Source organism: Lathamus discolor, chromosome 11 (genome assembly GCF_037157495.1).
Source record: "Lathamus discolor isolate bLatDis1 chromosome 11, bLatDis1.hap1, whole genome shotgun sequence".
Taxonomy (NCBI): domain Eukaryota; kingdom Metazoa; phylum Chordata; class Aves; order Psittaciformes; family Psittacidae; genus Lathamus; species Lathamus discolor.
The window spans coordinates 9,954,186-9,969,376 of NC_088894.1; the positions used below are offsets into that span (position 1 = coordinate 9,954,186).

At 37.3% G+C, this 15,191-nt stretch overlaps 1 protein-coding gene across 3 annotated transcripts in view; it reads right to left on the reverse strand.

Moving 5' to 3' along the window:
- The window catches only part of LOC136020700 (serine/threonine-protein phosphatase 4 regulatory subunit 1-like), a 24,949-nt gene continuing 9,758 nt past the window's right edge, over positions 1-15,191 (reverse strand). For 2 of the 3 annotated variants that reach the window (XM_065692033.1, XM_065692031.1), the window contains 14 exons: positions 14,966-15,073; positions 13,759-13,824; positions 13,047-13,205; positions 12,378-12,571; positions 11,589-12,025; positions 10,482-10,714; positions 8,800-8,892; positions 8,135-8,320; positions 7,727-7,888; positions 7,007-7,107; positions 5,795-5,915; positions 4,990-5,124; positions 4,110-4,251; positions 1-3,183 (listed from right to left, as the gene is read on the reverse strand). In XM_065692033.1, the coding sequence (XP_065548105.1) occupies positions 3,029-3,183; positions 4,110-4,251; positions 4,990-5,124; positions 5,795-5,915; positions 7,007-7,107; positions 7,727-7,888; positions 8,135-8,320; positions 8,800-8,892; positions 10,482-10,714; positions 11,589-12,025; positions 12,378-12,571; positions 13,047-13,205; positions 13,759-13,824; positions 14,966-15,073 (2,292 nt within the window). In that variant the 3' untranslated portion in view covers positions 1-3,028. The remainder of the gene's footprint in view (positions 3,184-4,109; positions 4,252-4,989; positions 5,125-5,794; positions 5,916-7,006; positions 7,108-7,726; positions 7,889-8,134; positions 8,321-8,799; positions 8,893-10,481; positions 10,715-11,588; positions 12,026-12,377; positions 12,572-13,046; positions 13,206-13,758; positions 13,825-14,965; positions 15,074-15,191) is intronic. The other variant, XM_065692034.1, reaches the window with a different exon arrangement.

The following is a 15,191-nucleotide window of genomic DNA, read 5'->3' on the forward strand; positions in this document are numbered from 1 at the left end:
TTGGTTTATAAAACAGTGACAGGATTTATTGAGATAAATACAAACAGAAAGTTACATAGATTCTCTATTCCAACAAATGAACAACACTTCCAGAGTGTTCCCACTTAACTGGGCTCTAAACAACACTGTGTACATACACAACTGCCACTGGGGCAGTCCTCCTGACTGATGCCAAGTGCATATCACGCACAAGATACCAGTGAGGCTGAGTTCTAAGCAACATGACTAACATGCTTTGGATTACAAGTGCTTGATAATGTCCTATAGCATCCAAGCAATATTGCACCCACCAGCGTTTTCATGTTCCTTAGCTAGAAATGTTTAAAACTGAGATTCTAACAGCTGATATGAAAGTGGTTCAACTACCTAACTTTGCTCCATCTGGCTTTTAAAATACTTATATTTGCATAATTTAAACAACCCAGAGAACTGTATGCAAACACGCTGCTTTATTCATCATTGTGTCCATTGGTCTAGTACAAGATGTAAAGTGCAGCCCTTAGACATGCTGAATCTTTTGGTTTAGTTCTAAACTAGAGAAGAGACAAAACTTGTAGAGGGTAAACCTGTTTAATAGACCTGCATATTGTATACCAAAAACCCCTCACCCCAAAACTACAATGACCCCAATAGAGCATGCAACTGTAGAGTTTTAACAGAGTTTTTAAATGCTCTACTGAAATCATATCATTTAAGCCGGACTTGATTTCTGGAGCCAGAGAGGCACCAAAAAACTGTTAAAACCAAAGAACTTTGTTTAGTCTTTTAGTGAACTTCTATAGCTGGTGGCTTACTGTTTACACATACTCTAATTACAAACTCCTAGTGAACACTAACCAAACATGCTAAAACAGATGGAAGCCTGTGTTTTCCAGTGGATTATTGCAAGAAAAAGGTAACTATTTAAGAATATCTGACAAACAGAAATCTGGGTTGGGTTAATGTTCAAAGGATTTAATTTATATACAGTACATTTCAAACATACTTACATATACACACACTTAAAAAAATTGGTTCAGTGCTGAGAAATTTAATGAACTTATAATAAAAGCCAGAAGTAAAACCTTGTCAGAAAGGCCTTAGAAAAGTTGAACTGTTAGAAAATATCAGTATAATGCCAGCATTAGAAAAAAAGGTATTAGAACTAGGAAAAAAAAAAAATTAACTCGAGAGGTCTTTTTGTTAAGAAATTGCAATCATAAAAAAGCCTGTAATGAAGAAGCATTTGCTTTAAATTATAAAAAACCTGTAAAAAATTAAATGTAGACTCTTGCAGAGTTTACACTGTTGCTATACCAGCAGTGGAAACTTCTGCCTGTCACTTCCAAAACGCATTTTGTGGTCTCACAAGAAAACAATTTGTTACAAATACTGTACATATTATAATACAAGATTAGTTAAACTTATACAAAACTGAGCCCTCCAAAAACACAGAACCCAGCTGAGGAACCATTTGCTGTAACTGCAGACAAGCCAGATTTAAAACGGAACAAAAAAGAAAACAGTAATTTCCGTAGAAACCTTCACCTGTGTGAACTACTTACTAGTATAAGGAGTATATTTACTACTCATACTAAAGGGAAACTATAATAAAGTATCATGTTCAGAGAAAGTAACTGTTATTACATGAAACCATTCTTTAGTATTTAACCATTTCTGAACAGGACAAAACTCCAATCTAAGAAAGTAAGACTTGCTTTTTTTTTCAGGCCCCACATTATCTGGAACACAACAGAGATCAGGATTCACCAAAAGGTATCAGTTTATAATTTTCCAACTGGTCAGAAGCTATCCAATTTCAGTAACAGAACTTGGTTCTACCTGTATATTCTTTCTTCCAAAACACCCATTTAAACACACAGGAAAAGTCCTACTTTCGATTACAGATCTCTGAAACCTTCTCTGAAACCTTCATTTATCATTTGCCCCAAACCTTGCTATACAATCAGCAAGTCATAGAGCAAACTGTGTCACTACCTCTTCCATGAAGATTTGTTAGCTGGGGTTTTTCACAATTTAGAGTTCCTTCTTTTTCTTAGGAATACAGTAGTGACCAGTTTGGCATTTGAACACCGGATCAGTTAAAAGGTGGGTTGTTTTTTTTTTGGTTTTTGGTGTGGTTTTTTTTTTCTTTCAAATGAGGTGTATATAAAACAAACAACAAAATCCTGTAAGATTCTGTCATACCCTTCTACAGATACAGCGCATGCACTGAATCCCTTAGATGAGCTGGACTTTGCCAGGGCAGAATGAGTAACTTTCAGTTTGGGAAATGTACAGTCTACCTACGACTAGGAGAACCAGCAGTAAGGAGAACAGGCATGTTAACACCTGTAAGGGTACAGCTCAGAAATCACAAATTAATAGAAAAGTCACAATATACAATCTTGAGCTCTCCGTGCTTTGAAAAATATCACATTAAGTAAAAATGAACCATGCCTTAATTCTAACAGAATAAAATGAAATTACTTTGGAGCTCTTTTCCACTGATACAGAACTAAGTTCTTCATTGCTTTTTGATAAAAATCAAAACTATTCACATATATACACTTTTTTCAGTTAAAATGCAATACTTGAATCAATACAAAAAACTACAATGACAGTGACGAGTATCTTCATGTAGGTTTGCTATAAAACAGGTGTGAAGGTTTAGAAACCATTTTGATCTTATAGTAGACCATTCTACTACTGTAAATGTTTTGTTAAAAATGAAATACAAATTTCAATTACACTGAAACACTGAGTATGGTGTAGGACTTACATGAAATACTTACCTGCAGGTGAGATCAGTTATCACCCACATTTACAAAGAAACAAAAGACCAAAAGGACGTACTCATGCATATGAGACAAAAATACAGCCTTAAATGAAACACAGGCATGAAATGAAGACCCCAACAGTTCTAATACAACCTTTCCAGGTCAAGTAGGTAACAACAACCTTCTTATTTGTCCACAGTATTCATACTAACTGTGAACACAAGGTGAATAACCATTGTGATGTTCAGTGTTTACTGCAGAGCACCACATTAGTTTTGTTTGTCAATGGTAGTATTGTCCATGTTACCCTGTTTTAGTTTTATGGTGGCAAAGAAGGACACATCTTGATCTCTGTCAGACTGCAGGGCTAAAATGGTCTCTTCTGCAGCTTCTAGATGAGGATTGCCAACGCTTTTAAAATAAGCTAGAAGGAGAGAAGAAACAATTTTAATCAAAGCCAGAAGAATAAACCCTAGGGCATAAGAAATACAGAGGATGCCAAAAACATCTGGGGTAGCTCATTCAATATATAGGCTCCTTAGAAAAACTACAGGAAGCTAAGGAAGGCAACAGAGAAATATGCTGCTTCTTACTCACTTTATTAGGTCCTTAAGCATTTCTAAGATAAATTATTTTTGCTGAGCCCTAAATCAAAAATGTATCAACAAGTAAAAGCAAGCTCAGGAAGCTGTTGCTGTACAATGGGCTACAAAACACTCCCCGTACTTTATTCTGAAAGACAGATAGGAGATCTCTGTGCATGTTCCTTTGAATAATCTGAGCTCAGATGATTTTTTTGTTGTTTTTAAAGAACTGTAGTACAGAAAACTGTAGCAGCAAACAATTACATTATTTCCTGGCTTAAGACTAAAATAACAAAACAAACCATTTCAGAAAAAGGTGTAACAATTCACCTGAAGGACCCCAAATGCAACTATTGCATTGACATAAAGGTTTGAAATATATCAAAATAATCTAATGTTATGTTTAAGAAAAAGTGTATTTGCCAAACACATGCTGGATGCCAAACCCAACCCTCACCAGTAACTGCAGCACTTCTGGTTCTAAAGAAGGCCATAACTGCCCTCTAGAGGATGAAAACCCAGTTATTAGATTATTGATGCCAATTTCTGGCCCTTTAAGGATGATAAATATTTTAACACAGAAACACCACAGTACACATTCCTAAAACTAAGTTTCAATGCAGTATCCCAGTTTACAATGTGTAATTCCATTTTCAGTAATAATCAAACCAAACAGCCTTTTAAGCCAATAGATAAAGAACTGCAGTGGCAGGAAAGCCAGCACTTGTTAGATGTTAGCTCTTTAAAAGGACATTGATGACCACACCTTTCTCCAGTAAGGTCTGCCTTAGAGCCTTGGCCAGCAGAACCCTTACGTTTGGCACAGGATCTGAAGCAAGGCTTAACAGACTGGGGAGTAAGTGTTCAACAAACTGGTCGACAGGCATACATTCTTCTTCTACTACGGCCTACAGGATAAACACAAAAGAGAAGCAAGCAAGATTTATGTTAATAATACACTATTTGCCATTCCTTCCTATGCTGTCCTTAATTTGGCCTGGTTATTAAACAAATGCACTATGTTGGTGAAGCAAGTACAACATTTGAAATACTGTTATGAAAACATGTCTTACTGTTCTGAAGTTCATCTGAAGATGACCCAACAAGTGCAGCTATTTTTCTGTGAACTATATTTTAGGAAATATAGTTCTCTTGCCTGTATCACCCTTTTGCCTTTCAACACCCAATCCTTATTTCTCATTGCTCCCAAAGTAAGCATTTTTGGTTTGAAGGGGGGTAAGTGGCGATAAGGAGGGAAATAGTTCTGCCATCCAGCACTCACAGGTAGTTTGAAGAGCACTTGTGAACCTTTATCCCAGCATATTAAATTACTACAAAATACATCTTTGTTTAGGACTTCATTCTTAGACTTTGCTACTGGGATACCAGAAAGCAGAAAGCTCAGCTATTTCAGCTGGAGGCACAAACCAAAGCAAGTACCGCGGTTTCCAACTGGATAGCCACATACTAGTACTGAGACCAGACCAACTCAGCCACCATTTTCTGCGAACTCAAGAGTCACAGAACCCAAAAGAATGACAGAAAAACTTGTGAGTCCACATTTCAGTTTTGTCCACATTGCTGAAACACCCTAAACTAGCTCTAAATTAGATACATACATAGAAACACAGAGAGAACATTCCAACCTGACAAATGAAGGCAAAAGCTTGTCTTCCAACCCACTTGGAGCAGTGGCGAAACCGCACCACGAGTTCATTAATGAAATTTAATCCCAGTGCATTTGCATTGTTTGCATAGAACTTCTGTAGTATTGCCACAACCTGGGAAGCAAGGGGGGCAGGGAATTAAAACAGAGACGAGATTTAAGTTGGAGCCCTTAAAAGGTTAACAAAAAACCCCATTATTTCATCCTACAGCGGGATACCAAAACCTGTAGTCAGTACAATCAGCTGCACCTGCAGGACTTTATGAATACTCTGCTTATTCTGGAGAATAAGTATAAGCTTTACAAAAAAGCTGTTTGTTCAAATGAAACAAGAAAACACTAAAAAGAACTTAAAACAACCATTAAAATAACGCCCCTTTCCATGGCAACATGAAGAAAGTAAGACTGAAGGAATCTTTCTCCTCATTCAGGGTATCTATGGGATGATGGCATTATGATGAAGTTCATAACAAATTAACTTTGAGGGAAGATCAGCATTTTTTTTCCCCCTCCAGAACTGGGGCAAAAATCTCCCGAATGTTCTATATCCTGGTTTTCATCCAGTTGCTAAAATCATGTGTAATTCAAATGTAACAAACAAAAATTTTAATATCTGTGCAAGTCTGACAATTCAAAATACTTCAGAAGGTTTTCACTTTTTCCCATCCTGTTTACCTTGTTTATTAAAACATCTCTTTCTGCCCTACTTGTCTGAAAGAAAACAGTGATTTCAAGTATCCCTCTCAAATATCCTTATCTCCTGTCAGGAAGTGAATTGTCCCTACCAGTCTGAAAGAGATCCACCGGACTTCTGAAACTTTATCGGAGCAGAGAGTTAGTGCAATATGTCTTAAGTAGTCATAGACATCATTGGGATTATAGAGCTCCAGTATCAGGATCAGCTGCCTGGAACAAAAAAAAGTGGTTAACTCTAGTAAGCGCTACACCAACCTGCTGTCATTACACCACCTGTTAAACACAGGGAAGGATCATTTGGAGCCTCAAAAATGCCACAGTTACTACGAAGCACTTGAATAGTTTGTTCTTCCCTTTACTTTCTAAAAAGTGCACACACCTCTTGAGGAGTTATATGCTTTAATCCCTCAATGAGTCCAAGAGAAACTTCTATCCAAAGCAGGTGCAATAATTAATCAAAATTATCCCAAATACTAACAAAAGGTACAAACAATACAATGCAACTTCAGCCCACTATTCCAGCAAAGCAAAAATGAAAGGTTTACTTTGGTGTAGAGATCTACAGTTCAGGAAATAGTTTGTATCTTTGAACTGCACAGAACTCACTCTAGCCACACCACTGTCACATTACCAGCAGCCTGCACAAACCAACTACAAAGCAACAGCTCTCCACTAGACGTGTCAGGGAACTGCTGTATAACACTCCTGCAGCACCGGAGTGAGATTTTGTTGTGCCAAACTACAAAGTGACAGCAAAACCTCAACAGCCCAAACAAAGAAATGATATAAGCATGAAGATCAGATTTTGCCTGCAAATTATGCCTACAAACATTCTTTGAGTGCTTCAGATATCAACAGGGCTTGTAGACAATGAACTGTAGGATGTTACTTTATCTCCATTATATACACAGTCATGTGGAAACACCAAATTAAGAAACTATTTTTAAAAGCTTTCTTTCATACACATAAGAGACTTTTTACATAACATTCCACTCACTGTTACAAGACAGTCTAGAACTAAATAAGATCTGAAACCTCACTGAAGAGTATCTATCAGATTGTCATATTTCATGAGCTGCAAGTGAACCAGCTCTCCATTTTAGTATAATTGCAGACATTTGTCACACTTGACTGCCACATAACTTGACAAAAAACACCCCAACAGCAACAAAAAAACCCCAACAGATTAAATAAAGGGTTGTAAACCTTTAAATCTTAGGATGTGCTAGCATATGAATGCAATTACCTATTTCCAGATTAGTAATACAGATTAAAAATCAGAAGTTAACCAAATCACATACTCTGCCAGCTCATAACGAAACCTCCAGTTCCTGCTGTTATCAGTCACCACAAATTCTTGAAGTTGATAAAGATACTCTCGCCTTTTGTCTGCATGAAGTAACTAAAAGAAAAACATTACTAGCATAAAACTGGTAAAATTCCATACCTGCAGTTCTCTGCTATATAACACCGTTCATACCTATGTGCATTTTCCTACTTGAAAGGAAGTGATTACTGACAAGATGCTTACTGAAAACCATGCACACAAATCAGATGAGTGCCTGGACACACAGAACTAACATCCAGAAGAGTCATGACTTCTGCAAGGATAGCAAGTACCATCGCTGGGCATAAAACCAAGCAACCAAGCACTTTAAGGATTTGTGTGTATTATGCAGCAACTCCCAGCCTCAAACACAAATTGTTAATGGTCCAACTTTCCAGCTCAGCTGCACAAAATACTAATTCCTTCACAGGAATTAGTAGCAGCTAACTGTGTTAGAAAACAGGGGCATTTACAAGTACATTAACAAAGTCTTTCCAATCTTGATATTTTGTTGGGATATGAGACAGAAGAGACATGAGTAATCTTTAAAAAGCCACAGACACGCACATACGCACACAAAAAGTGTACAGTTTACAAAACTAAACTTCTATTAGTTCCTGCACATCTCATTAAAAACACTCTATATAACAGTCAGAAAAAAATTATCTTGAGAAATTAAATTACACTTTCTTACCTTCAGGAAGTCATATAGATGTTTAAGGACACCAATACGCACTTCATCCAGATCTTTCAAGAATCCATTGAAAATTGGCACCAGGTCAGCAGCTGTTAGCTGATCCCCCAAGATAACTGCTAGTTCATGTATGGAGAAAGCTAGTGTTCGACGTACCTTCCACTGCAAACAGCGTAAGAAGTGACAGATTAGGCACCAGAACTAAAGTAAACAAGCTTTCGAACTACACCTGTGTGAACATTGAGAGAGCAGAAGAAACAGGGCTAGTTACACAGCAGTAGAAAATCATTCGTGAAATCTGACTTAAATCTTGAATGTTATATTTTTAGTGCATATTTAAACCCTTAAGTATATAACTAACTGAACAAGCAAGCTACAAAGGGTTCCGATTTATCATTATTGTTTTACCTGTACATCTGAGGCCAGTGTCTCATATGTATCTTTCAGGCAGTGCCAGTTCTGCCTGCCTAGTGTCAAGGCCACCCCAGGAAGACTATACGCACAGTGTTTGGCTATTTCAGTATCAACAGTCTGGGCTCGAGCTGGGTCGGTCATTGACAAGTACTGGTCTAATAAAGGCTGAGGTATGATATCCTATAGAGAAAGACAGAAACACACATTTTAAGAACAGAAAGAAAATACAGTTGTTGCTACAGTATTCTCTTGCTACCAACCAGCTGGCAGCAAAACAGAGTGGCAAGACCCACACTTTTTTGGACCAGCTTTACAAAGTGACTCCTCATGATCCTCTCACTAAGATACAGCAGTGAACAGTAATTATTACTTTAACATGTTGCATGAAAGCAAACTGAAACTATCCTTTTTGCTGAAAACAAACAGTAAGTCCAGTGACAAAACAGTACAGTTACTTTCCACCCTGGCTGCACAGATTGCATCTGCGCACCAAAAATGCAACATAATTTCTTGCTTTCCAATTTAAAACAGGATTGTGCTCAAGTGCCCAGAGCATTCCTTCACATTCTACAACTGATCAATTGCAAAAGATATCACTGTATTAAGCACTAACTGAACTGTATCCAGTACTCCAACAAAGCAGTTGCTATTTTAACCACCTGTAATTTTGACTTGTCATCATCCAGTGGCAAATTACTTTCTTGCTCTTTCTTTAAAAATACACTGGGTCCTCTGTGTTGTTCCTCTGTGTTCTGTAAAAAGACACACTAGCTAGTGAAATCACAATTACTGCTGGTTAGGATATTTCAAAGCATCACGCTACAGAACAATGCTATTCAGATACAGAACAGCCTTTTACAGACAAAGCCTTATTCAGTGTGCTTATACAAATGCAGAAAGAGAGTTGTACACTAAGGAAAACACTATTAAGACCATAGCAGCAGCAAGGGGAACAGTAGTCAGACTTACTTCGAAAAAAAACCCATCTAATTCAACACAATAAACCCAACAGTCATACAGATTTAGGTTGTCCTGGGTTGAGCAGCAGCAGTCATTCTTCTCCTTCTTAGGAGCTAGTACAGTGCTGTGTTTTGATCTTTTGGCCTTGGAACAGTGGTGATAACGCCGATGTTTTCAGTTGCTGCTCGAATGTTTGGTCTGGCCAAGGACTTTTCTGAGCCTCATGCTCTGCCAGGGAGGAGGGGAGGCTGGGAGGGAGCAGAGACAGGACACCTGACCCAAACTAGCCAAAGAGGTATTCCATACCACAGCACGTCATGCCCAGGATGTAACTTAGAGTGCCCCGGAAGGGGGTAGAGGGACTGCAGGGTTGGAGGAGGTATCGGTCGGTGCTCTGCTGGGGGGAGTGGGGCGAGTTATTGGTTGGCTGGTGTTGAGGTGTTGTATTCTTTCCTCTTGTTATTTCCTTTATCATTATTATTATTGGTGGTAGCAGTAGTGATCTATGTTATACCTTAGTTACTAAACTGTTCTTATCTCAACCCGTGGGAGTTGCATTCTTTTTGATTCTCCTCTCCATCCCTCCAGAAGCAGGGGGAGGGCAAGAAGGGGGGAGTGAGTGGACGAGGTTTGTGGTTGGGTTTAAACCACGACAGGTAACTTTTACCATACTCCTAACTATATTTTATTCTTGGCATGCATTTAAGTTATATTAAGACATTTTAGCAGTTGCTCCAAGTCAGTCAGTATCAGGAAAGAAGCTTTACTTGGTTTTGATACTGCTGGAAACCCCCAAGCCTATGAAGTTATGAAGCATATACCTTCAAAGTAATTAAAGGTTTAAAGCTTCTAAAATATACAAAAGTTCAAGAAGTTCACACACCATTTTACATTTTAGTTTCTAAACAAGAGCTTTCCCTTATTTTTCATTATTAGCTCCAACAACATTAAATATTGTGCAAACAATTCTTTTTACTCTTATCTCTACATTATAATCAAGAAGTAGTAATCAGGAACTGTGCATGTGTCACCACATGATTCAGCCTCCTGTCTGATGATAAAAGACTAATTTTAGATTCATTACAGGAAGAGGTGAGACTATTTGCTACATTTCATCTAAAAAAAAAAAACCAAACCCAAAGCCACCTACAAAACTACTGCAAAACTTTCACCCTTAAGTAACCTGTGTGCAAACAGAAATAATAACCCTTGACAGCTTTTCTTTCTCTTTTTTAATTAAAGTAGCATGTAACATTTCTGGACTAGTAATGTTCAAAGGCTTTAGATCAGAAGCAGATCAATTATGCCAGGCACTACACGAATACACACTACTAAAACAGGTAAGAATTAATTTCAGACATGGAACACAATGCATACTTACTGTACTTTTCAGTACAGAGGTGGTAGACTGGTCACTGATGTTATCCTGGGAGGCACGGGATGAAAGAGTGTCCTCCTCCACCTGGCTGCAGGTAGCATCTGAAACAGTTGTTTCATCGGAAATAGTTTTGTTCTGGAGTTTGCCACTGCTTTCCTTCATTTTTTTAGTCTCATAGTCACCAACAGAATCAAACTGAGCAGCTCTGAGAGCAGCAGACAGCACTTGGACCTGAGCTGTATAAAGCAAAAGAAGCCTCTTTACTCTCTTCTGCACTTAAAAGCGTTAAACTTGTAGTTAGTTAATCTAGAAGTGATGTATTAGTGAACATTTGCTCTTAGAAAGAAGAGGCCCATTATTATTCCACAAAACCAGCACAAATAAAAAGCAATGATTTGGAGGCATTAACTATTTCAGTAGATCCATTCTACCAGTTTCTACTACTGAAAGGTATGTCCAGTAATCCCCTGTAATGAGGCATCACAGCATACTGGCTGTCCTCCCATTCTTCATACTGTCAAACTTTAACACAAGTTCTTCTGCTCTACTCTTTAACTGATTCAACTGCTTGTAAAAGGCATCAATATGCATTTAAACATTTCTGAGAAAAACTTTATGCAGAGGAGGGAATTAGTGAAACCATCTCTGAATCATTTTTTTGAAGTAGATATAAAACAAAAGGTCAGGTTTACCACTATCACCAATGTTAGGACAAACTGTATTTGCGCATAGCTGCACAAGCCTATGACAAGTACAGTTTAAAGAGGAAACACCCGAGCATACTTTAAAGATGAAGAGCACCAGATGAATTCAGCTGATAACAGGCAGCTCTGTCCCTAACCACAGTACTTGGTTACAGTACTTAAAGATGGTTTCAAACAGATTTCAACAAGCCCTTCTCTCTTTTGTAGTTAGATCAAACCTATTTCTCATATGAACAGGAGATAGGAACACTTCCCCACCTGTTCTGAAAAGAACTCAGGTCTTGTGAAAGAAGGCTGTTGCTTAACTTTCTACTGTAATTACTGCCAATTAAAATGCAGTCAAAGGCTTTGTAAAGGCTAGGAAAAAACATGCTCAGAGGAAATAGATTTTGCTGTGAAGTCTCACCTTGAACATCGGGATCATCTATATGCTCTTGTAAGCTTTCTAGAACTTTTTTTATTTCATTACTAGCAACACAGTTATTACATGGCACTGAACAACTATCTTTATGCTTTTCAGTCTTGAACTGAAGCAACTCCAGATCCTGACTTATATCAGGCAGAGGAGGGCGCCAGTATAGAAAAGTATTAAATATGTCCTCAGCAGACTGTAGCCTCGAGTTCGTTCCAGGAAAACTGCTGTCCTTCGTGACTTCTATGACACCAGCAGCAACTCTGTCACCCTGAGACAATCGAGACACATCATCTTCGGGATTGGTACAACAACATGAGCTTTCCTCCTGTGTATCTTCATTCAGGTTCTCAACAGAGAGCTTTGTATGAACTTCAGCTGAAGTCTCTTCAGTCGATGATTCTGGTTTGATTTCCATTGGTTGTTCTGAACTGGTAATAGACACACAGAATTATCCAAATAAAACTGAAAATTTTCTAGCATGTTTTCAGCTAAATACTTCATAAAAACCAGTGTCAACTACCTAAGTTTATTTTCCCTGAAAAAATACAGAATTGGTTACAACTGTGCTTTACTTCAGCAGTTTTCCCTTTACTCTCCTGTGAGGCCAAAGCGAGTTTTCCAACGAAATGGCTGTACTAATCTGGACACATATGTGTCCTCCCCCTTCATACCTTTTCTAGAACTATATTCTCAAATTGAGATTTTTAGCCATGAAAAGCAACAAAAATAATTATCTTCTTTTTCACTACAACACACCATCTTTCCTTCCCATGATTTTACCTGGACAATGTAACATTTGTACTGGAGGACATTAAAGTTATATTGTTGCTTGGCTGACAGGAATTGGAATTCACATCTTGCATTGATTGTTGGATACTCAGTGTCCCATCTTCTTGAATGTAAAGACCAGCACTCGAAGGGTTTGCAAAGGTAGAAATAAATGGGCCAAGAGACTGAAAAGCAGCCTGACGAACCTGTGATAATATAAAGACAACAGCCTGGATTCATGCAATTCCCACAGACTTACTGCTGGAAAATAAAAATTTGGTTCCATTTTTTACTAAGAACCAATTGGTTCATAATAAATAAAATAACCAATTACCAAGTAAGTGACACTTAAGCAAAGAGTGTTAGAATAGTAAGCATTATCTACAGTCATAGAAACATTTTAGGGGTTAATAAATTTGATGGACATCATTGTCTACTTCAAGACATTTAACACAAGCAACATTCTTAGAAGAGCGCATATACTTACAGAAAAATCTGTTGACAAATTTTAAGTAGTGAGAGGAAAAATAAGATACTATCTTAGAGAAGAGATTAGATCTCAGTAGATTAGACTCTTAATCTCAGCAAATTTAGAGAACTTTTATAGCACACTCCTGACTTGCCCATTAATGGGCAAGATCTATCTAGGACTACACATTAGCTATAGAGCGAGTGACTTACCCATCTGCAAGTGTCACTAATAAGACTGATAAACAGTGGGGATAGTTTGCTTCTGCGAACTTCTGGGGATGTGGTATAAGACACTGCCATAAAGCATTCAGCACAAGCTTTTCTCATTCCCCAAACACTATCAGAACAGAGTTCAAAGAATTTGGGAATCTGCCAAAAAATAAGCAAAACCAATAATTAAAAGTTAAACAGACTGCAGCAACTTACTATTAAGTTATTTGTTTGGAAACTCTAGACAATGACAACTCAAGAGAAAATAAAGTAAGTGAAAGATAGAAGAAACAAGGACAGATTAAAAGTATAGACCAACTAAGGAAATAGAAAAACTGTCTGTCTCCCATTTACTTCATCAGGATTTTAGATATAACTATATGCACTAGGAAAGAATAGAAAACTATCAATGGCCTATTTTTCCTGGAACTGTAACTTGACTGATCATCTAGTTCAGGCAAGAAAAGAGTAATTCTAAAGTGTGTGTGTATATATGCTGTCAATTACATTTTAAAAATCATTTTTCAAAACAAGAACTTTGCATATTTAGCCATTCCCAGTTTCGCTATAATTGCAACCAAAGCTTTAGCCAAATCAATAAAAAATTCATGTACACTGATTAATTTATAAAGAAAATAATACAAGAACTCATCACCAAACCTTCTGAACTGAGAAATTCAATTCCTGTCAATTGATTTTGATTTTTACATACCAGCAGTCTTTCTGTGGCTTCTTGCCCAACTGCATTACAAATGTCACCAAAATTAGCTGCACAAATCTAAGAAATTAAAAAAGTTATTAATAACATTCTGGCTCTTTCAAGTGCATTAGTTTTATTATCAGCTTCACCATGCATTATTTATCCCATGTAACAACTGCATATGTTTGACTACTCAAATTTCAGCCATGTAACTACATCCTGTAATATTAACTCATCCTGAACAAAGACTCATTAGAGCAAGCTTCCATAAGCCACATGCCCTTGAAATCAATAGTAATAAAGGTTTCTGCATGAAGAATATCACCTAATTCAGTAATCACTAAAAGGGACAATAAGCCTACTAGAAAATTTAAATTACTTTGAACAGCAGCTGTCAAAACCAAAGCAGACTGAACATGATACGAAGGTCAGGACTTACATGTACTGACAGAACTATCTTTGCTATGGCTGTGACTGGCTTAAGTACTTTGCTGAAGCAAAGTTTAATCAAGGTCTCAAGTTAGTGCCATTTACAGTACATTACGAATGCTATAATTAAGGCAAAATGGACATCCCCTCATGCTGGAAAAATGCTGCCAAAATCTGAAATCAGTTAAGACAGGGCTGTGTTAATACAGGATTTATTCATTCCCTTCTAGAAAGCCATAATGCAGCTCAAATTCCAGCAAGTGCAGCTTGTTAAGGACCAAGCTGAAACTCTGCATGACCCTTAAGTCTACCAAATACTTGAAGACCTCTTATGCTACAAATTTCCTTTTGTACTTGACCATGAATTAAAGTAAACCTTACACTTCAGGGATTTCTCTTTTCAATAATACCAGATTATTTATTTATTTATTTTAAGGAAGAATGTCTCAGATATCTATTACTTTTGAACTTCTGGTTTTGCAATAAGATGGTAGAGATCAAGTAATTTGTTTGCATCCCATAAAAAGCATGGTGGCTTAAAAAAAAAAAAAAAGGTTATGCAAAACTATTAATACAAGATCAGTTTAACTGCTACACCAAAGCTATTCACCAAGGACTGTTACTTGTTTCTTTACTAAATGAGAGAAACTATAACAATGTCAATAAAACTGCTCTTCCAGACACTGTCAAAGTTCATCAGCTGAAGTTATGACTAAATTATTCAGGAAGCTATTTGAACAGCCACATACAAATTCATTTTTAAGTGGTTTAGGGTTGAAAACACACCAACCTTTCGGACTTGAAACAATTTCCCATCACTGCACAGTTCACAGAAACGAGGAAGCAGCAGGTGCTCAACTGTTGTTCTGCTCAACATGGAAGCCATTTTACAGATTATCTAAAAATCAAGAGGGGAATATGCGTAAGGAAAAGAAAAGTATAAAGCTTCTAAGCACAGCCAAATATTTATCCTAAAAATTACCTCCAAGACAGCAACTACCATCAAATACGTTTAA